A 24419-nucleotide genomic window follows, 5' to 3' on the forward strand; every position below is an offset into this window, starting at 1 on the left:
GGATATAAGTTTTATGCTGCTTGTTAGCATTTTACAGAAAAAAATTTCAAAATAAAACGAAGGTTGTTTATTATTCGACACTCAGAAGAAGGAAATATTGTTTCGTGAGTTCACCATCGCTCGCCAATTGCGCTGGTAGCAGTAAACAGTGATGGGATTTTGCACAGTACAACGATAAGTACGGAAATCACTGTTGTATCATGATGCTCGCATGATATCACTGTGATTTAGGGTGACATACATGTGATTTCACGGTATACAGTGATTCCGATATCACATGTCTGTCATAAGAATTGCAGATACTTGGCAATGCTTGCAGATACTTACCACGCTTGGCGGGTGGATATCAATGATGTATCTTTTAGAATTCTCAAATTCGGTTTTGAGGATATTTTTTCAAAGCGCTATACAATTTGTATTTTCGAGACGGACTTGAAAAGTAAGTTATTGAAATTAATGTCATATCAATTCTCAACTTAAGTTTAGAAATCCATGACAAAAAGGTGGGTGGGTAATGTCAGAGACATAACTGGATGTCGTGAATACGAAAACAACTGACATGTTCCTTAACACTTCCGAATATCAATTAGTTGATCAATTGTATGATTTATGCAAGCATTTCCCTTTTTCACATTTTTCGCAAAAAAAAAAGAAGGCTTCACTTGATCTCGATTACTGTGAATTTCACACAGCGAAAAGTGCACAAATCTAACCAAACTGTTCTTGATTTGCACTGAACTGAGGATAATTACCTTCGATTTGCGAACAACAAATCCTAATAGTTCTTTAGAAAACTTTTAGAGCCATTAGAACGGCTGACTTTGTGTGATGCTCTCGCGTTCTGATTGGCTGGTGTTGACATGGGTCTAATAAAACAGGTTTGAAATACTTCAATGCTTTCGCTATACACGTTTAAGTTAAAAATTTCGATTCTATTGGTAGTTAGATTATATAAATCCCTTCACAGATCACTGGGCTGTGAGCTTTAAAAATACGAGGAAAGCAAACGCGCCTTATGAATTATCCTCTTTGATACTCGTTTATACCAAACATATCAGAAAAGTTCAATTTTGAATTATTTGAGATTATGTCACACAACTGAAAATTTTATCATAAAATTGTGATCATATTCCCGATTGCAAGTAGCAAAAGTTATCTTGATTCGTTAGATACAACAAGAGATATTTACGATCAAAAACTTATCACTCTCTCAGAGGGTAAATTTTGAAAAGGCACCCCATAGAAAAGTAAGTCGTATTCACGACAATAGGAAAAAATCGTAATGATTTTAGTGGCTAAATCAGGTTTTTAAGGTTACGTCCTTACAAATGAGATGAAATAGGAAGCCCTTACCCTAGATCTACGAAGTTCTGTCCCATACACACCCTCAAAATTACGAACTTTTTGTGTGTAAATTTCCCAAGTTATTGGTACGTCGCTTTTGTAAGATTTCCAAAGTCAACATCTTTACGAAACCAAAAATACCTACCCTGTTTCACTGGGCACCAGTCCAATGCCAAGCAAAATGGATCACTCATTTTGATGGTAAATTTATCCGGTTGCTCTGTTTTCGAGTATTCGGGGAAAAATTCTCAGCTGAAATAAGTATTTCGTTTTAAACTGTCGCTGTCAGTTTGGTTATTGTTTGGTGCAAGTTATGCGCTTCACGTTTTTGTGTCAGCAAACTGGGTTGATGCAAAGCAGAAGAGGGAAATTCTACGAACCAAAAAGGAACTTTTCCTGTGCGTCGGACTGCCCAAGATTAACTTGATTTCCTATTGAGTGAATGTTGATTGGTGGTGAAGCGGGAAATTCGTTTGGTTACATTGTTGAAGTTTCTTGAATGAATTTCTGTTCCAGTTTCCCGGATTATCGAATTGAAGTGAAATTTCTATTTCAGCAACACTTTAATCTTATTTACCTTAGCTCGAACCGAAAGGCAACGCTTGAAATCGATTCTAGCTGACGTTGGCCTTGATCACGACGGCACCGGTCCCGGCACCTTTTGTTCATCGGATTGGCTCATCTCAACATCGTCTTATTGTTCTCTTCAGTATCTCCAGCGAAGCCTAGCTGCCCTTTGTTGTTGACTTTGAAAGTTGACATACGGCTGAATCGAATCGAACGCGACATCGAGCTGATGTGAATGTTTGTGTGTTTGGTTCGTGCTGACAGATTAAAATTACATTGGATTAATTTGATTTCATTTATTGCACAAAAAACTCCGCGATCATAATACAACGAAACTACTACTCATCTTATTGCATGTTTTTCTTTTCATATTTGCTAATAGTGGAACAATTGCTTGTCAATCAGAAAGGCAATTTCAGGAAATGCTTTAATTATATTGCTACAAAATGATCATTTTCTGGGGGAAAGCTCATTATTGGAACTGTGGAAATATTGAACCAAAATCTTACCTGATTCCATGACTACAAAGTTGTCCGCATGAATTTTAAAGATTTACTTACCGTACATAACAATCTGCCACGCGTCATAACTTCTGTAACAGATACTTTTTGTTTCCAGGAACCGAGGTTCAATCACTTCCACAGCATCACAACGTTTCCGACCGAGCGTGTAGATAAGCCTTTCTCATATCTGTTCAGATTTTCCGCATCGTTTCCGTCCCGTGACCTTCTTCCTTTCCTGCAGTTGTCGGCGTTTGATGAAAAATACATACAAATAAACCGGCAAGGCTGTTTAAACACAATCAGACTGTCGTTCTCCTCGTAACGATAGGGATGCCACCTGCACGAACCTGACCCGGTAGTGTAGCCTTATATAGAAGAAGCTACCGGACTTGTCGGCACGATCGACAACTCCTTAGGATCTATGTTATTTGATTCTTTTTAAAGTAATGTAATGAATATCTTAGCATAACAATTAATCGATAATCAATTAAAAGAGTTTTAATAATATAGGGGAGACCGGGGCTAAACCGAATACTGTTTAGAAATTAAAAAAATGTGTCCATTTCAACAGGCTCAAGTTTTCTCTACCGTTGCACAGTGGTTCAATAGCCCAATTTTAAGCTCTTAATTGATAACACTTTAAAAACGTGGTTTCTGAGGTACAATATTTTCCGCATAGCTACTCAGAATGATAGCGGACTATAATAAAACTCTGCGGATAAATATCCTTTTCATTCAATTAAAGTAGAGATCAATAAAAGTTTCTATATTGTACTGTTCATAATTATTATGATGTTCCTTTTATGCACGCAATTAGTCCAGATCACTTACGAATCGTGATCTCTTGAATTGGCCTTTAGTTTAATCGTATCTTTTGATTACAAATATTCGTGGAGGGCCGAACCTGTCGGATGGTGCCAAGTCTTTTTGCTGTTAAAGACCGTTCTCAGCTATCGTAAAATAACAAATAAAAATAATTAAAAATGAGTTTTAGTATTATTTTTCTCTACCAGAAGATGAAATAACATAATTCGATTGGATGCTGGCTTTTTTTCAAAGTCGTTACAAAACAGTTACAAAACTTTTCTATTTATAGACTTCGATGTACAAAAAAAGTACAGGTGTGTAATGTCAGAGACATAACTGGATGTCACGAATACGAATAAAACGGACACTCTTTCTTTATACTCCCGAATATCAATTAGTTGATCGATTGTGTGAATTGTGCAAGTTTTGCCCTTTTACACAACTAGAATTTGAAACGATACACCTAAACTACAGTACAGATTAGTTACATTAAACATTCTGGCACACAAATATTACGAAATAACTAGTATAGTTATCTATGATAAAATATTGGTGGTTCTGAAAAGAACCATTTATAAAGGCGTTTGTGATGGAGAGTGACGAGTTGAGTTCAAATTCCGATGGATACCATTGACAGCCGATACTGATATGTGTTCTGTTGGAGTCTCCTGATTCTTTCGCTTGCGGTAACAAGCTTTGAATTTCGCTTGGAGATTCCTCGATCGCACTACAATCAACACGATGACAACGACAGCCAAATTCGAAATGAATGGCTTCTGAGTCGGTGCAATGCATTTTAAATGGCAAATCAGAAGGAAGTTCTACAAACTGCAACTGGTTTAAAAATGGGGAGTATAGAGTACAGTGAAGTTAAATTTCGCATAACTCTTTGGGAGTATTATTATGGTTCTTAAAAGAACCGATTTGAAGAATTCTGGAATTAGGAACTGAACCTGAGCTCAAGAACTAAATTCAGAACTTAGAACAGACTCAGAATTCAGTTGGAAGGTGCCCTCTCCGTCGCTGCTGGTTGATGAGATCGCTCCCTCGACGACCGGGAAGCGAATGAGAGTTGTAACCTGAGCGTTTGAGGTTTTAACCACTCAGAAGGTGCACTCTCCGTCGCTGCTGGTTGATTGAATCATTCCCACGACGTCTAATTCCATCCAACGCACAAGAAGAAATCGATAGTCCCACGACAAAAGGGCCTAACTGTAAATGAGAGCCTCTCTTTGTTTACTTTCTCTTTTGATTATTACGGAGCCATTATTGCAAATTCTTTAAAGTTTCCAATATAATTCGAAAGTTTGTAGTTTTACCTGGAATGTTTTGCGAAGAGTAAAGCGTCAAATATGAAATCAGTTCTTTAAATCGTGATAGAAAAAGTAAATAAAGAGAAACTGTCATTTGCAGTTAGGCCCTTTTGTCCTGGGACGGTCGAAATGATCGATTTTCGACCACGGTTCCCCTTTTATACGCATTCAGATGAAGATATGTGCCTGGCTACCTCAAAATTGTCGTCCGAGTTTTCCGCGTTGTTTTCAAAGTTTTAGATAATTTAATTTTTGAGTTGTTTGTGGTTATCTCACAATGTTCAAAATATTATCCTAAATTCCTGATCATATTTTTGATGAAATGGTGAAAGAATTATGTTGCTGCCGTTATTACAAGTCGAGATATTCACGATTAAGTTCTGCCCATTCTTCCATATGGCTAATTTTGAAAAGGCACCCCATAGTAAAGTAAGTCGTATTCACGACAAAATAACTTGTGGATTTTTCAATTTATTAATTAATTTGAACATAGTATATTTGATTTTATTGGTATTGGTTCACAACACACACAAAATATTTTATTTACAACTGATTTATGATTTTCGATTGTCCCCAAATTGCAATTTTCCATAGCACTATTATTTTCGTCTGATGATTTGGTATTCCAAAGGAAACTACATCCTCTACACCTTCGGTCGCAGCTGTTGTGCCATTTTCTATTTGAGATTTGTATTTCCAGTCAAGCCATACCTAGAATTGATGATTTCAATTAAATAAAAATATTTCTATAGTTTTGATATTTTTTAAATAGTTTTTACTTTTATCCAGCCAGCATAATCTTTCGTAGATAAACCAAGCCTGTTTAAACCTGTGGCAAGATTCTCCCGAAATGGCTCAACATCAAACTTCGCAAAGCCTTTGGCAATATCTACACACTTAAATTTTTTAGCTGAGTCTCGGCAAAAAAATGCCTAGATTCGCACAGCCGAGTAATCAGCAATCATCTCGGCAAAACTAAAATTACTGAGCGTCTCGGCACCCTCAAATTTGACAAACGTCAAATATTGCCGAAATCGTCAGCATAAGATTGACTGTTTGCTCAGTGAAACGTTCACTGAATATTCGGCAATCCAATAAAACGAAAAAATGAAAAAAATAAATTACCGAATCATCAGTAATTAAAAATCTAGTCAATTTATTTTGTTTGTAATTTCTCAACAATATAAACACGCCATTCAGGATCAAAAATTCATTTTATTAACACCTAAAGGAGGCTTACAAATTTGTTGCCAGTAGTGCTTAAAGCCTCTACCTGAAAACATGTAGCATAAAAAAAAGCGGCGTTTCCAGATGCGGCCACCTTGAGTCGAGCTGGAAATATGAAAAAAAAAAATATATATTGATTTTTGGCTTACAAAAATGTTCAATATTTAATGATGCATATACGGTGTTGTTCAAAAAATAAACTTACTTTGATCTATTGAATTATTCCATGCATTGGGTTATTTTTTCGCATATCCCCTAAAGTTTTGTCTCGAGGACGCTTTGAGCCCCGTGTTGGATGTTTTTCCCTTATAATCGCGAGTGCTATGATAAAGTCGCGTTTTATAAAGCGAAACATGTCACTATATTGATTCAATTTTTTTACTTGCAAGTGGTTTCACGCTTCTTCGAAGATTATCCATTTTTTCACTCAAGAATTTCATTAGAAAATAATCGCACAATGCGAAGCGAAAATGTAACGCGGCAATAAATGACAGCTGTTGTGCTGAATCTCGGCAACAGCTAGCGCATATTCCGAAATCTCGGCAAACGTCTCTGCTGATGTTGGCATATCTGTTGTTTACTGATAAATTCAGCAAGCAATTATGCCAAATTTCGACAAAGTGAAGCATTTTACCGAAATATCAGTGAATTCATTTAACGGAGTTCAGAAACATGCGTATTGATTACTGAGCAATCAGCAAATTTACGTGTTGCTGATCAGTTTCGGCATTTTATTATGCCGAGCTCAAGAAATGGTTTTAAGTGTGTAGCTGATCGCTCAATGCATCCACGAGCTTATCATACTGCCTTTTATTGGTGCTTTGTGTTTTATATCTTTTCGCCGTATACAAAGTTATTTCCATTTAGAAATTTAGCAATAGAATTCAAACAATACTTACGTCGGAAAGGAAAGCTATTAAAACTCAATTAAACTGTTTTTCTATACATGCACGTATGCTTGATAATACGAATGACCTATTCGCAACATTTACCTGACGAATCGAATGCACTGCATCAAATCTATTCGTACGTAAACAGGAATGATACGTAAACCGTAATATAGGGACCGTGCACGGTAACAAGTAGCGCCATTAGTGGCGAATAGGTGAAAAAACTCTACCATAGCTTTACACTGTTACCATATGTTCACGCTGAATAAAATAGTCAAAAACCTGTTTTAATACAACATAGTGGTGTAATGATCCTTTTCTCACATCAATCATATCCTCATATATAATACTGTGGTATACTATTAAAAATATTTCTCTCCGATTCTGAAAATAAACCAAAGAGATTGTTTGTGCATTAACTAGCATAACCTACAGAATGAAACAGTTCTCTGACATCGATGAGAAAACGAAGGAAGTTCCACTATTGTAGGTATTTCGGGCACTAGAACCCGAGATCGTATAATCGAAGTTGGTTCGTATGGTCATCAACTAACATGATTTTAATTGCAACCGAAAAATATGCTCAATTTTCGGTAGGAGCATAAGATCTTTAATTTGAACCTAAGATTAGGAATACCGGACTAAGTGTAAAAGTAAGTGAGATCCTTTTTTGAGTGTATGACTATTATCTGCCGTCGTTATTCGAAAACCGGGAATACTTTCGAGACCAAATTAGACAACTTTTTACTTTTTTCGTTTCGACTCTTCAAGTGACGGTACACAATTTTTAACACACTTTGTCCTATCATTCCGGAACCGAAAGTCGGATCCGGATGAAATTCAAGAATTCCGTGTAGAACCATGAGACCTTTCATTTGAATCTAAGTTGGTCTACATCGATTAAGTCATTTTCGAGAAACACACACACACAAAGATAGATTGCTCAGCTCGACGAACTGAGTGGAATGGCATATGACACTTGGCCAATTTTTACTAGTCGATTTTCAAGTGATTGTATAACCTTTCTATATGAGAAAGGCAAAACAGTTCAGCGTTTCAATAAAATGATTATTTGTTGCTAGCTTCGTGACTCGTATTTTCAATATACGTCAAACTGACTGAGATTGCTAGCATTTTTACGATTACAATTTATTTTCTTCCTCCATTCTAAGAGTTTGGACCATCCTGTGAATTATAGGCTAACTGCATATCTCGAAATAGCGATTAAAGCGACACCTTGTGAGGGCTGGCGTCGTCAGCGCGGTACTCTTTAATATCCTTACCATGGTTTTACAAACTAAACTCGACTATTTTAATTAATATTATTTGCATAATCAGATGAAGTATGAGCACGGCTATTGAATATCTCTTTCAAACCGTAAAATTTTCTAGTTTTCGTCATAAATCGTTGAGAAAGGGAATAAAATAAGGAAGAGCGAATCCCAACAGGTTTTGGGAACAACTAACGCATATTAGAGTGCTACGTTTAGTAACGAATCTTAAGACACTCATTTCTAAAGGTGTATTTTCATGTTTATTTAAGGCCTGAGCACAGTGGGTCGCGTATGAATTGTGAATCGACCACGTGGTTCCCTCAATTCCCTTTTTCGTCTGTGTGTTTAACAAAGTTATGATGGAAAAACTACATTTTGGGAGCCTCATATCAATTTTGCTCCTTATATCGACACCGATGCATTTTAAAGGGCCCATGTGTTCGACATATTCTCTTTTAGTAACATGTTCTTTAATTCTTCAAAAGGCTTGAATTCACTACCAATGTATGCAAATTAAAACTTATAACTCACTTCGAAGTGGATTATTGACAACTTTGATTTTATTCAAAGAAGAAGACAGTTTCAAACAAAAGTTTTTCTGAATGCAATGAAGTCCCAAAATCAACCTCTGAAACTCAAACAGAAAACGTATTTTGATGTGGTTGGGACCACTGAGCACTCTGTTAAAAGTGAATGGATTTTTGGTTTTGAAACTATGCAATCCAATTATTGCAATAACAAAAAACTGAAAATTTTGACATCTAACTATGTATAACTTGAAAAGTAAACATCAAATCGCAAAACCAATCTGTTGCGTATTGACTGACGAGAAGACCTTTCATTTGCGACTAGTCTCGCCATCTCTGAGATCTTGACCTCATTGTGAACAACACATAACTAACCACACACTCCGGGCATTGGGTAATTTTCCCAAAATTCGAGCGAATCCTATTCTTAATTTTTTATATTTACAGAAATATTGTGAAAACTCATCAAAAAAATCTAGTTTTTGCAGATAATACGAACAGAAGCGTTCAAAATTCCAGTTGCGTGTATGTAAATGAAGAAAATAGAGACCATTGTAAACTTTGAAAGCTATCACACTTTGTTGGACATTTCATAAACTCGATGCAGCGCACCGCGCTGGAGAAGCTATGCGCCACTTGGTGGCGCTTCCGGAGCTGCGCAGGTAGCCTATTTGAACTTTTAGTTAAAATTTGACAGTCGGGCAGATATTTTTTATCGACTAGCTAAATTTATCTAAATCTGTGGCCCATTTCAAAGATTGACGGATGGAAAGTTATTTGGGTCTATTTTGTTCTGAAAATAAAGTAATAGCAAGTGGTGTAATAATTGCAATTCAGCGAAAGTAAGAATAACTTCGAGAAAAACTTACTTCATTAAAAAAATATTTAAACTTTTTCTTTGGGTATTTTCTTTGAGTGAAAGTATAAAAAGAAATTACACAGAAGCAATTTTTACTAAAGGTCTGAAATTAGAATGTTTTAGCAAGATATTTTTCAGTGTTTCCGGTCAAGTCGATTAAAAAATCATTTAATGTGCTGAGAATATCGTTTGAGTGTTTGAATTTGAGTGAATATGACAAATATTAGACACAAATCCAACTGCAATGACAGAAAATGACGTGGCCGTATTTAGATACAGAATGAATAATTCGATTCAAAATTTAATAGTCAGTCGATGTTGAACAATCGTTCGCACCACACGCGAAGAATTCCATAGGGTTCGGAAAAAAATTCGCAGAGAAAATACGCTAGAAAGTATTTGCAAACTCAGTTTACAAGTTCTGCTATGGTAGCATTATTTTTTCCACTCGCCGCCTCGTGCGCTGTCGTCGCCGGCCACTTAACCACGCCCTCGTGCACGGTCCCTATAGTGGTTTTCAGCTGGACAGCTGTGACGGAATCGTCACAGAATAGCGAAATAATGAGCGTCAGACCATGGATGTCAGGTTTGCAGATTGGTATGTAAATTTGCCATTTCGTTTGTTAGCAGACTTTGCAATTAAGCAGGCTTTTTGCCGATTTTCGAAGTTTTTATAAATAAACGTCCAATTTAATGACTTTTGCTATTACTGTAGTGCCAGTGCCAGTTCTATCCGATGGCAGATCACATACGCTAATGGAAATTTGTCATTGTCTCGAAGAGGTTGAATCGATGCGAATTACAGTTTCGCTATCTTTGCGGCATTTTGTCACTATCTTTTCTAACCAACAGTGAAAATTACAATACGAGCTATATATATATATATATATATATATATATATATATATATATATATATATATATATATATATATATATATATATATATATATATATATATATATATATATATATATATATGTATATATATATATATATATATATATATATATATATATATATATATATATATATATATATATATATATATATATATATATATATATATCTATATATATATATATATATATATATATATATATATATATATATATATATATATATATATATATATATATATATATACATGTGTACGCTAATAGTTTTCTGATATTTGCCCTGCAATGCTAATTGATCGAATAAATTGTCTTCAACATTTCAACAATCACCTGACAGAAAAAATAGAATTTCTGCTGAAAAATCACTCATCTTCTTTGCTAGTGGAACTACTGAAAAAGCAAGGATTTTAATGTACCTATGTACTTAACGAAAATAAAATTATCAATAATTCCAGTCGATTGAAAAAGAAATAGAAAAACCTCGCGAATTTTAAGCAGGGTACAGAATCAATATATATATATATATATATATATATATATATATATATATATATATATATATATATATATATATATATATATATATATATATATATATATATATATATATATATATATATATATATATATATATATATATATATATATATATATATATATATATATATATATATATATATGTATATATATATTGCCAAAATTAATTACAAAATTGGGCCACTTCATCAAAATTATACATATTATAAAAATCATCTGTGTCAATCTCCAACGCATCGGTTGAATCTGTAAACACTGACACATATATATTTTTCTATACATGAATTAATACTATAGCGTACCATTTCGTTTTATCAACGCAATTCCAAAAATTTAAGGCATGGGGAGAAAGTGTGAACTTGGCTGGTGCAACAATAACGTGGAATGAAATCCAGAGAATATTTTTCATTTTTGACAAAGGGAATACGGATTGTACGACAGCCTCTATCTGTTTATTTTTTAATCTAAGAAATAACCCGGTTTGTCCACAGATCACATACGCTAATAGAAATTTGTCATTGTAACAGTCAATTTAAAAAATTTTTTGTCTGGTTCGCGGTCTCGAAGAGGTTGAATCGATGGCGATGACAGTTTCGCTATCTTTGCGGCATTTTGTCGCTACTTTTTGCATCGCAATCTTTTCTAACCGACAGTGAAAATTACAATACGAGTTAGCATACTTGCGCACATAGCGCATACGGCTGTGAACAAGATATATATATAATATATATATATACTATATATAATATATATATATATATATATATATATATATATATATATATATATATATATATATATATATATATATATATATATATATATATATATATATATATATATATATATATATATATATATATATATATATATATACATGCGTACGCTAATAGTTTTCTGATTTTCATTCACGAAGAACAAATATTTTCAGGATATTTGCCCTGCAATGCTAATTGAACGGATAAATTGTCTTCAACATTTCAACAATCGCCTGACAGAAAAAATAGAGTTTCTGGAAAATCACTCATCTTCTTTACTAGTGGAACTACTGAAAAAGCAAAGATTTTAATGTACCTATATACTTTACGAAAATAAAATTATCAATAATTCCAGTCGAATGAAAAAGAAATAGAAAAACCTTGTTCAACTCTTAACATAGAGAACAGCCATCCAAGTAGTGATATAAATGTGTACGAAATTTAACGGTTATTTGGCTGTGATCACTAAGTAGCAACTCGCCTACATAGGCTCTTCGAGCTTGCATACTATGGTACTTCGAGGTGTTCGAGCTTGAATACTATGGTTATTCATACACGGAAACAAAATCGTTTCTAAATTCATGAACAAAAAATCATGATAAAGAAAATAAATTACTTTATGATATCATGATCATTGTTCATGATATCATGATTGAAAAGGCGAATTTCATGAAAAATAAAAAGCGCGATCATGCGCAACTTTCATGATTGTTACAAGCGTTACAAATACTTGTCAAATCATGTTCAAATTATTTCCACGCTAAGCCGATTTCCATATTCATTTTATTCGTTGGCTGTTCCAGCGCTCAGTACATTGAAATTAACATTAGATATCGTTCTGTTGCGTAACATACACGTATCCATTGTTCTTTTTCTTTATTTGTAATGGAATTCAGGTAAGTAACATTCGCTTCTTGCATTGGTCATTGGAAGAGCTTATGTCAGCAGTTAACAAACAAGAAATGTTCTCTCTTTGGTCTGATATTAAAATAAATATTCTATTTGCAACGATTCGCCTCCAGCTTCTCTCGAAAAATAAATTAACGGGTGACTTATTGGCCGTTGGAAAAAAAACGCGACCATAGTACATTTTTTATTTCTGCAAACTTTGCGCTAAAAACGTTGGCATCCCGGCGTGTATTTTTTTTTTTCTTCTGAATTCGTAAATTTATTTGTCACAATCATCGATTACAATTGGTCTGTTAAATGGATAAAGAGGCGCAAATCGAGTATATCCACTTTACTGGGTCTACATTACCGCTAGTGGCAATTGAAATTACCGATGAGCAAAAAACATATAATCCTCGATTTGACCCAGAAATTCCAAAATTAGATTTGGAGAATGTTTTATGGCGAGCTGGTCTCGACAATTACATAAGTATTGTAACTGGGGATCATGGTATAACAACAAACGAAGAATTTAGTGAAATGGAAGAAAACAATCTTGAGCTAATAAATAAACCAATTTACCATGCATTCGTATTGTCATTTCCATTTCATTAAACAAAATCCACTTTAAGAAAATGCTATTTAGTAAACCAGTATATAAGGATCATTTAGCACCTACGACGTCAGAAAATCCCGATACTAAGAGCAACATTTCAAAAAAGGTATGCTTCTAACCTCTTACTCTTACAAACGGACGCCGCCGTTGAAGGAATTGAACTAAATGCAAGATTCAACGAATTCGTGAGTCAAAAGATCGCAACATTGTTCCCACGAGAAAATCCTGTTAGTATAAAATACATAAATGTAATGAAATTATTTGATTTCGGAACACGCCATATTTCAGGATACATATTACAAATGCGGCCATATAACTGCAGAAGGGACTAGAGTATGCCCAACAGGAAAATTGTTGAAACGGAAGGGAATCGCACTACAGTCTTTGGTTTGAAAAAAACAAAGGAGAGGAAAACTAATCCAGTGCACTCTTCAGAGAATGTCATAGGTAAATCCATTCAATCTAGCTTGACACATATTAGTTTCTGAAAATATTTTGGAAAACTGGTATGTTAAACATTTCCGATAATCGTTTATTTTATCCTTTTTTTTTACTTTTGCTTGTAGACCGCTGGCGACATCGAAAGGTAAATCGAACAACGGATGCATTCCCTACGCAGCAAATTCGGGGTTGTAAACATTCAACCACAAATTGTAGCCGTGGGTACGGCAAGGTCAACCATATTTGCAGGCGCGGCAACTATGGGGGGCAAAGCCTAAGTTACTAAAATTTTTGAACTAATTTTCTACAATGTGAAATGTGCTATACTTTCCCGCTTTCGAATATTGGTTATTACTGGAATAGTAGGAAAAATATTTGTGATTTTTTCTTGGTTGCTTCGTTCTAACCTCTCCTTTTCCTTTATAAAAATGCTTTATATATAGCAAAGTTCAATGATCTATAGTAATAATTTTTTGTGCCCCCCCCCCCCTATTATTTTTCATGGAACTTGTCGCCCCTGCATATTTGTTATGTTCGGTGGAGCAGATTATGCAGCTGAAAATATTATTCATGCAATACGTCTATGCATGAATATAATATATGTATTGCATTTAGAATACGCTTCATATTGCAAACTTGTGTGGTTCTTCATTCAAGCATATTTATTCAAAATTCCCGCATCAATAATAGAAATGCCTAAAAGTACACGCGATCTTCTACAGAAAATAGACACATAATTTTTTTTAAATTACCTTTGAAGAATAAGATGTTAAGTTTGCCCTTTGTTTATTTTTTTACAATAAAACGAAATAATCGAATGAACTTGCCTAATTGATTTCAAAAGAATTCCAACCTAATCACAAATATTCCTGGAATCATGAACAATCTCAGTCAAGGTTCGGGATATTTCTTCTAGTTTTCATGATTTATGATCATGATATCAGTCGAAATTATGCATGGTCTTCGTTAGAGAAAAACGTAACGCTTATATAGCGTTACCGGCGAAAAAAATTATGATTTCATGAATATTGTTCATGGTGTATATTCATAACATCAAAATACAGTATTTTCCTGAAATCATGACTGATTTAGCTCAATTACGAGATCGATTTTGTACCCGTGTACATACGAAATCGTACGAATCGGTCGATCCGTTTCCGTCCGATCGTAGCGCTTCAATCGGGCCGTCATCGGGAAATTCTGCACCGTTTGCATCAGCCACGTCTATTTCACAATATATTGTCGCTGCAGCACTAATCTGCAATTCGCTGGACAGTCCAGCGCAGCGACGTTGCCGAGCGACGTCAGTTGAACTGCCATTTCCTATACATCAACAGATAAAATCATATTACTTTATACATATTTTGTTGTCTTGTTTATGAGCCACGTGCTTCAACATAAATGTATACATTGTCTTGCTTCACTATCGAAGCACAGACTAACAGACATGACACTCAAATTGGATTCATCAATCATTTTAACGGTCATTTCGAACATTCCTTCATTTGGGACAGTACCCGCATGTTTCATGACGGCGCCACGGTACCCTTTCAAAACCATCCAGTCTGTCATTTAGACTGTGTTTATTTTTGCCTTTCTCATATAGAAAGGTTATGCAATCACGGTGAAAACCGACTTTTGAACTGAGGCCCGGAGGGCCGAATGTTATATACCATTCGACTCAGTTCGTCGAGTACGCAAAATGTCTGTGTGTATGTGTGTGTATGTGTGTGTATGTGTGTGTATGTGCGTATGTGTGTATGTAACGTTTTTTTGCACTAACTTTTCTCGGAGATGGCTGAACCGATTATCACAAACTTAGATTCAAATGAAAGGTCTTGTGGTCCCATACAAAATACCTGAATATTATTTGGATCCGTCTTCCGGTTCCGGAATTATGGGGTAAAATGTGCAAAAAATTGTGAAAATAAGTGCACTAACTTTTCTCAGAGATGGCTGAACCGATTTTCACAAACTAAGATTCAAATGAAAGATCTTAAGGTCCCATGCAATATTCCTGAATATTATTTAGATCCGACTTCCGGTTCGAGAGTTATGGGGTAAACTGTGCAAAAAAAGAAAATGTGTGTTCTAACTTTTCTCATAGATGGCGCGACCGATTTTTACAAACTTAGATTCAAATGAAAGGTCTTGTGGTCCCATACAAAATTCCTGAATATTATTTCGCCTTCCGGTTCCGGAATTATGGGGTAGAATGTGCAAAAAATTGTGAAAATAAGTGCACTAACTTTTCTCAGAGATGGATTAACCCTTTTTCACAAACTTAGTTTCAAATGAAAGGTCTTAAGGTCCCATAAAAAATTTCTGAATATTTTTTGGATCCGACTTCCGGTTCGAGAGTTATGGGGTAAAATGTGCAAATAAAAGAAAATATGTGTTTTAACTTTTCTCATAGATGGCGCGACCGATTTTCACAAATTTTCAAATGAAAGGTCCTGTGGTCCCATGCGTTATTCCTGAATTTCATGCGGATCCGACTTCCGGATCCCGAAATATAGGGTAAAATGTGTTAAAAATTGTACACCATCACTGAAAATGGGGAAAAACCTTTAAAAAATTTCTAAATCGATCTCAAATCTTTTCCAATTGATAGTTTTTATCAGTAGGCGGTCAAACAAACCGATTTCGGTTATTCTTTCAAGAATCGCAGAGAATTATTTTGAAGAATACCACAGTATTATATATGATAGTATGATTGATATGAGAAAGGCATCATTACACCACTAGGTGGATTAAAACAGGTTTTGCCTTTCTCATATAGAAAGGTTATGCAATCACTGTGAAAACCGACTTTTGAACCGAGGCCCGGAGGGCCGAATGTCATATACCATTCGACTCAGTTCGTCGAGTACGCAAAATGTCTGTGTGTGTATGTGTATGTGTGTGTGTATGTGCGTATGTGTGTATGTAACGTTTTTTGCACTAACTTTTCTCGGAGATGGCTGAACCGATTTTCACAAACTTAGATTCAAATGAAAGGTCTTGTGGCCCCATACAAAATACCTGAATATTATTTGGATCCGACTTCCGGTTCCGGAATTATGGGGTAAAATGTGCAAAAAATTGTGAAAATAAGTGCACTAACTTTTCTCAGAGACGGCTGATCCGATTTTCACAAACTTAGATTCAAATGAAACGTCTTGAGGTCCCATACAAAATTCCTGAATATTATTTGGATCCGAATTCCGGTTCGAGAGTTATGGGGTAAAATGTGCAAATAAAAGAAAATATGTGTTTTAACTTTTCTCATAGATGGCGCGACCGATTTTCACAAATTTTCAAATGAAAGGTCCTGTGGTCCCATGCGTTATTCCTGAATTTCATGCGGATCCGATTTCCGGATCCGGAGATATAGGTAAAGTGTGTTAAAAATTTCATACCATCACTGAAAAGAGCGAAAAACCGTAAAAAGTTTTCTAAATCGACCTCAAATCTTTTCCAATTGATAGTTTTTATCAGTGGACGGTCAAACAAATCTATTTCGATTATTCTTTTAAGAATCGAAGAAAAATAATTTTGATGAATACCACAGTATTATATATAATAGTTTGATTGATATGAGAAAGGCATCATTACACCACTAGGTGGATTAGAACAAGTTTATTCATTTACCAACAGAGTTGCCATTCATACAGAATTATCTATAATGCACAAATTTGTATACGTCCTCGCGAATTTTAAGCAGGGGTGGCATTATGTATCTCGATTCGATTCAAATTTTTTCGAATCGACCATGTTTCGTATTATGGTTCTCGATTCGAACTCGATCAGCGAGCTTCGTTCGACTTCACTCGAAGAGGTAAGAAATGGTCGAAAGCTTTATTGCTATCGACTTTGAATTTTCGAATGCGGTTCTTTTTATTTAAAAGTAATTATCGATAGCATCTTTGTTCTAATGCATCGTTATATATGTTGATTTGATATGTTTTGTACGTTTGGCATATTGTTTAAAAATCATATCAATTGAAAGATGCATAGCATTTAAAAAAATAACAAGAGTAAGTCGAAACTAAACTATGACCAGTAACTTTGGTTTGTAATAAAACTTCTGGAACCGGTGGACGGAAAACGTTACTCAAACGGATAGTGGGGAAAAGCGAAGGAAAATGGGAATTTTTTTATTTAATTTAGACCTTTTTCAGTCTTATCCGAATTACTTATAATGTGTTGTGATTTTCTGCGCTATGTTCGATTTATATTATTCAATTAATCAATAATCTTAAAATGAAATATGAATTTCAGGAATTCGAAATTGGGTATTATTTACACATCTGGAAAACTGCTGGTTTAATTGGTTGGATTCAGATTAATTGATAAATTTTGATCGAAATTGATCACATTTATCAGCTTGCACGGGTAGTATCATTCAAATAAAATTTGTATGTATACAAACAATATAAAATTTGATCCGAAATTTTCAAATATATTAGGCATACAAAACGTGAATAATGTTTTTTATATGTTAGGTTTCATAGCTAGTAACACCTTCAAGAGTATATGGAATATGTCAAAAGTATCACCACCCTGCAATCTCATGACAAGCACGTAAATTTGATTCTTCAATAAAAGATATAAATACTACAATGAATGATTTGCTCCTGGCTTACTACAACGAAAACTGCAGAACCTAAAAGCTTTCGATTAAAACTACATATATGGACGACGAAAATTGTATTTGACTTGTAACAAAGCAACAATAATTCCAAAAGTTTATCATTAGATTGTATACAAACATCGGCGTCTCAATTGATTTCAATTACAGAAATGTGGTCAAATTGTTCCAAAAAGAAATTTTGCATGGCAAACATTACTCTTCTTTTCAGTACATGAACTAAATAAATGTAATCAAAAATATCCAGTTTCATTTTTTTCGTGATGGCAATTATTGCAACAGCTGGATTTGTTTATTTTTATTTGACAGTTCGAACTGCGCTAGTCGAAATCTAGTACCACCTTGTTAGGGTCTCGATCAAGCGGTCGAAAGCGATACGTAATGCCACATTTCAGTCGAATCGACTTCGAAAATAATCGTTTCGAGAAACTCGATTCGAGATGCATAATGTCAGCCCAGGGTACAGAATCAATACTTATTGCAAAAATAATTACAAAATTGGGCCACTTCATCAAAATTATACATACTATAAAAATCATCTGTGTCAATCTCCAACAAATCGGTTGAATCTGTAAACACTGACAAATATAATTTTCAATGCATGAATTAATACTATAGCGTACCATTTCGTTTCATCAGCGCAATTCCAAAAATTTAAGGCATGGGGAGAAAGTGTGAACTTGGCTGGTGCAACAATAACGTGGAATAAAATCTAGAGAATTTTTTTCATTTTTGCCAAAGGAACACGGATTGTACGACAGCCTCTATCTGTTTATTTTTTAATCTAAGAAATAAACCCAGTTTGTCCGCAGATGTGCTTTATGCGTGCAGTTATGCTGCTCAGAAGAACTTCACAGCGAATTTTCAAGAAAGGGCATAGCTGCAGTTCGTCAACGCCGAATTTGCTCTGACCACTTTCATCCAGAGGCGTATGAGAATTTTTCAAATTCAAGGAAACGGTAAGACCTTAGGCACGACCTGGGCAAAGGTTATATTATTATTGAAAAGTGTGTTACTTATTTTTCTTCGTCCACCAAATTAATAGCCTTCGTCCAAATATCGTTCCGGCTAATGGCGACAACTTTTTTGAACACTTCGATAGCGAAATCGAAACAGTTTATCGTGGTGGGTACGGAAGCTTAGATTGTACAAATGAACATCTTTGTTTTATATAATAATATTTTTATTTGGCTCATTTGCTTTAGCTTAACGTGGCCAATTGTCTTGTTGTTACAGGAGAAGAAGTGACGCCGTATTAAGGGGGCGGCATACTCACCTAGAGTTAGTAAAGGAATGTGAGGAGGGTGGAATTTGCAAAATATTGATTTTGAATCACAATACATCATTCGGTTGAGGCACAATTTTTTTAAAGTTTTTTGGATCTTCACGTTCTTCAGATTGTAACGAGATAGATTATCCTTGGCTGGGATGCTTTGTTGGTGTGATCTGATGTTGATGTGGCGTTTTTGGGTAGTTTTCAGCAACTCACTCAGTTCAAGACAGGTGCACGCTCCGACACACCTTTTTTACAGGTCATACTTTCAGCAGCGTGAAGAAGAGTGCGATAGAGCTGTAGACGAGAGAGATATAGGGAGAGCATTAAATTTGGGCATTGATAGTTTTCAAGAAGTTATAGATGAGAGTCATATAAGGAAGATTTCGAGTTGCCAAGACGTCGCGGACTGGTACGAAGGGTGGTATACCTCGGGAACGAAGGGAACCTATGAGTTGGGACCTGGCATCACATTACTCGACACACATCCAAACAACATGTTTGATGTCATGATAACTCTCAACGCAAACGCAGACACCACTCTCGGCGAGCCCCACACGACGTAGATGTGCACTGAACATATAATGATTGAACATGAGCCTTGACATTACACGAATAAAGTCTCGGCTCACGTCTAACCCCGGAACCAAGGTTTCGTCGATACCTTTGGAATTATTGAGTGTAACCATCGTCTCAAAGTTCCACTATTCCATGTATTCTGCCAGCAGGGCTAGAGTTCTCTGACAACAGAACTGAAAAATTCATTGAAGCAGATTGATCTTTCATAGATATCACCTTCTAGTGCGCCCACCTTGGCTAACGAGTCCGCGCTCTCATTACCCCGTATGGAACAATGTGAGGGGACCCAAGCCAAGGTAATCTGGTATGATTTTGTAGATAAAGCACTCAATTGTTCCCATATTTTCCACAGAAAATACTGTAAGTGCTTTCCAGGCTTCACTGAACGGAGAGCCTCAATGGAACTGAGACTGTCTGATACAATTGAGTAGTGATCTGTGGCCAGAGTGTCAATGATTTCAAATGGTATACTGAATTGCAGCTAGTTCTGCGACGTAAACTGAAGCTGGATCACTGAGGTTATAGGAAGCGGTGAAATTTTCAGTGGACCCGTCGAGATATGATCCGTCAGTGTAAACCATTTTATTACAGTTGACTTCTTTAAATTTATTATTTAAAAATTTTGGTATATCTTGAGGGCGTACAGGATCCGGGATTCCACGAATTTCTTCTTTCATGGATGTGTCGAAAAACACAGTAGAATTAGAAGTATCCACAAAATAAACACGATTGGGAACAAACGAAGATGGATTTATATTCTGAGCCATGTAGTCAAAATACAAGGACATAAAACGGGTCTGTGAATTAGGCTCGACAAGCTTTTCAAAGTTTTCTATCACCATTGGATTCAAGATGTCACATCGGATTAGCAGTCGATAAGAGGTAAGACGCCCGCCAGCACTTCAAGACTCATCGTATGAGTTGATTGCATGCATCCCAAGGCAATACGTAAATAACGATACTGAATTCTTTCCAGTTTAATGAAATAAGCATTCGCAGCGGAGCGGAAACAGAAACATCCATATTCCATTACTGACAATATCGTCGTTTTGAACAACCTGATCTGGTCTCCTGGGTGAGAGCCTCACCAGGTTCCGGTTATTGTACGTAAGACATTGATTCTCTGTAGGCATTTTCGTTTCAGATACCTAATGTGACATTCCCAGGTACCTTTGAAGTCGTTCAAGACCCCGAGATATTTAAATGTGAAGGCCTGAACTATAGTTTCACTCCTTAGTTGAAGCTGTAGTTGTGCTGGTTCTCGCTTCCTTGAAAATACAACCAGCTCAGTTTTCTCCGTAGAGAACTCGATACCCATTTGAAGAGCCCATGTTGACAAGTTGTCGATGGTAAAGCTTGCTTCATTTAGAATTGGAACAAACTTTTGCTCATAATGTGGCCAAGCCAATCGTCGGAGTGGTACTGTCTGCCGGAAACTGCGTGGTAAGGTTTTGAAGACGAGTAAGAGGAATCCCAGGTCAAAAATTTTACTTGGCTACGGCTCGGGAGGATGTTCCAGCCAAAGCTGTGGCAAAAAAACGAAAGTTTTCGTTACAAATAAGACAATGACATCGGAACTCTACCAAAAAGAGTGTTTTCAAAAACGATTTTTTCCGTTCATTCGATCCCATGACCATCCCGTAATGTATTGGCCAGATTTGGCAAGCTGTCATTACAGCAAAGTCGTTCAATAATGGTATGCAGAGAAAGGGGTTTGTTCCGAAAAACTTTAACCCACCCAACTGCCCCCAGCTCCGCCCTAGTGAGAAATACTGGGCAATCATGAAGAGGAGACTCAAGGCAAAGGGAAAGGTTGTCAAAGACATCAATCAGATGACGACCTGGTGAAATAAGATAGCTAAAACGATGGACGAAGAAGGTGTGCGCCGCCTAATGAGCCGTGTTACAGGAAAAATTCAAGAATTCCTTCGAAACCGTGACGAATAATTTTATCCGTATTTTTTCTTAAAAGTATGAAGAAAACGCTACATTTGTAAAAAAAGATCTTGAATTCAATAATAAATAACTGAAATACAGGCAATTGTCTTTGTTCCAATTCTATCTGAAGCAAGCTTTATCTTGTAATGGTCCTTGGAGATTGGCAGCTTTGGGTCCTATTGTTCGCCCGCTCACGACCGCTTCAGTTGAAAATTGAAAACTTTTCACCATTACAGGAAATTGGGTTGCTGTGATTCGCAAATATTCTGGCAACTAAGGTTGTGACGTTTTCAGTGACAACGAGATCGCGCCAAATTCACTACAAAAGAGCGCGCAAAAGAGATGACGCCAAGAGTGACGCCGATGAGAAGTCAGAGTGAGTCTAGATGTCGCAGAGTGCAGACCCATTTATATCCGCGTGTGAATTAAATTCAATTAATGTAAGGTTAAAAAAATAGATGAATTAAAGATTGGACTTAAGTGTACATCAATCTTGAGAAAATTTCAGATTGCCTTTCAAGGCAAAGTGGCCTTTCAGGGCAAAAGTGGCCTTTCAGGGCAAACAGTATACATAGCCTTTCAGGGCAACCGCAGAATATCAGTAGGGTTGAGCTTGAGACCCTACATTTGGACCTTCGAGCCGGATAGTGCCGGGTAAATTCGGAACTTTCGGAATCGCGAGTGTAAAACAAAAAAGAACTAACAAATAAGTATAGTGTAAAAACTCGTATGAAAAAACAAAATGGCGCTCGTGCGCACACCGCTAGTGCAGGTGCTAGAAGACTGCAAAAAGAATAAAGAAGCAGATGAACACCTTCAAACAGAAATAGACAGTGATGATGAAGATGCTGAAAGCAATCCGCTAAGTTTGTTAATTTACAAGCGAGGACAAGTGAAGGCGAAATTGACCCGTGTTCGCAGCTCTCTCCGTGTGGATAGGAGTCAGTTGATGCTACCACGACTGCAAGTGATGGAACGGAATCTGCTCACGTATTATGACGAGTATTCAAGGTATCACAACGAGATTTTGGACTACGTCGACAGAAGAGGTAAGAAAGCTCATGAAATTAAATACCAGGAGTTTGAAGATCTCTATACCGAGACGTTAGTTAGTATACAAACTTTGAAGACTATCCCTACAGCCCCTGACTCAATTCCTTTGCTTAATCGTGGGTCAGAGAGAGTCATTATCCAGCAGCAGTCTCTAAAAGCGCCCCTCCCAGTCTTTGACGGACGTTATGAGAACTGGCCCAAGTTCAAGTCCATGTTTACTGACCTCATGAAGCACTCCAATGATTCTGATGCTATAAAATTGTATCATTTGGAGAAGTTTCCCAATTTCCTGTGATGGTGAAAAGTTTTCAATTTTCAACTGAAGCGGTCGTGAGCGGGGGAACAATAGGACCCAAAGCTGCCAATCTCCAAGGACCATTACAAGATAAACTCTTTTGTTCATTCATTCATTCATTGATTAATTCATTTATTAATTCGTAACATCATGTACCCATTCATTCATACATTTATCAACTTATAAATTCGAGTCTTTGTTTAAATGTTGCAATCTGAAAAGTAGAGGAGGTTTTTGTGCCCTTTTGAGCAAGTGCTGGTACCAAATACAAATAATAATACCCCTAAGTCCCATACAAACGAACCGCCAATGTTTGGTTCACAGCCTGAACTAGTAAGCCTAGCAAATTACTCCCCTTCGTTGCGATAGTTTGAAAATGTGGAAGGAGATCGTTTCTGGCAACGCTTTATGCTAGTTGCTACGGCGCAAAACAAGTTTGTTTGTTTATGTTTTCCGTTGTTGTATTGCAACAAATTCAAAGATACACTCCAGCTAATCGATGAATGAAGAATTGCGATATTTTTTGGCAGTGATGGGACTTTATTTCATAGACGGGCCTTGGTGTGGAACATGGGTACGATTCGTATACGTACCACGGAAACAGCGATTAGCGCTCTACACGATAAAATAAAAGTTAAAAGAGAAACAAATGCAAGCTGTGTATGCGTTTTCCCAATAGTCACTCATATATGCGTGACCCAGACAAATTGATTATAGCCCGAACGGTGGCAGACACAACAGTTTTTCTTTCATGATGGATAAACTTATTAATTGAATCATTTTCTATTAGTATTATGACGTAAAGGTTCCCCGAATTTAGCAGATGTTGGAAAAATTCCTACTCCTCTGACGGGAGTGATTTGCAATGTGAAAAACGGATGGCTACCATAACGATTCGGTGAACAGTGCCGAGACATTCTAACATATAATACTGAGCAATTTCCGAAAAGCCAAGGAGCAAATTTCTGAAAAGCCAAGGAGGACAAAAAACAAAATCCGATATGGAATAACCATATCTCATACACAACTACATAGTTCAAGTTTATTTTTCACTACAATAAACAGTAACTATGGTGAACTTGTTCTTACCCTTGAGTGTTGCTAGTTTTATAGAAAACTCGTTAAAGTACATTGTCACTCTGACAGTGTACCGCACGATGCAAAATGTGTCCTTGAAAATTTGTCGAAGTACTCCGTAT

The 24419-nt window shown here is 36.1% G+C and overlaps 1 protein-coding gene and 1 long non-coding RNA gene across 5 annotated transcripts in view; one reads left to right on the forward strand and one right to left on the reverse strand.

Moving 5' to 3' along the window:
• The window catches only part of LOC131440661 (coiled-coil domain-containing protein 186), a 483734-nt gene that overhangs the window by 271865 nt on the left and 187450 nt on the right, over positions 1-24419 (forward strand). The window contains exon 4 of one of the 4 annotated variants that reach the window (XM_058612137.1): positions 11678-11876. The exons of the other annotated variants lie outside the window; for them this stretch is intronic. Coding sequence (XP_058468120.1) covers positions 11678-11815 — 138 coding nt within the window. The 3' untranslated portion in view covers positions 11816-11876. Of the gene's footprint in view, positions 1-11677; positions 11877-24419 lie in introns of those variants that run through there. 4 annotated transcript variants of the gene reach the window in all.
• Positions 4583-24419, reverse strand: part of LOC131440666 (uncharacterized) — a 126014-nt gene continuing 106177 nt past the window's right edge. Inside the window, exon 3 of the long non-coding RNA XR_009231428.1 lies at positions 4583-5245. This is a non-coding gene — a long non-coding RNA (uncharacterized LOC131440666). The remainder of the gene's footprint in view (positions 5246-24419) is intronic.

This window comes from Malaya genurostris, chromosome 1 (assembly GCF_030247185.1).
Source record: "Malaya genurostris strain Urasoe2022 chromosome 1, Malgen_1.1, whole genome shotgun sequence".
NCBI classification, from domain to species: domain Eukaryota; kingdom Metazoa; phylum Arthropoda; class Insecta; order Diptera; family Culicidae; genus Malaya; species Malaya genurostris.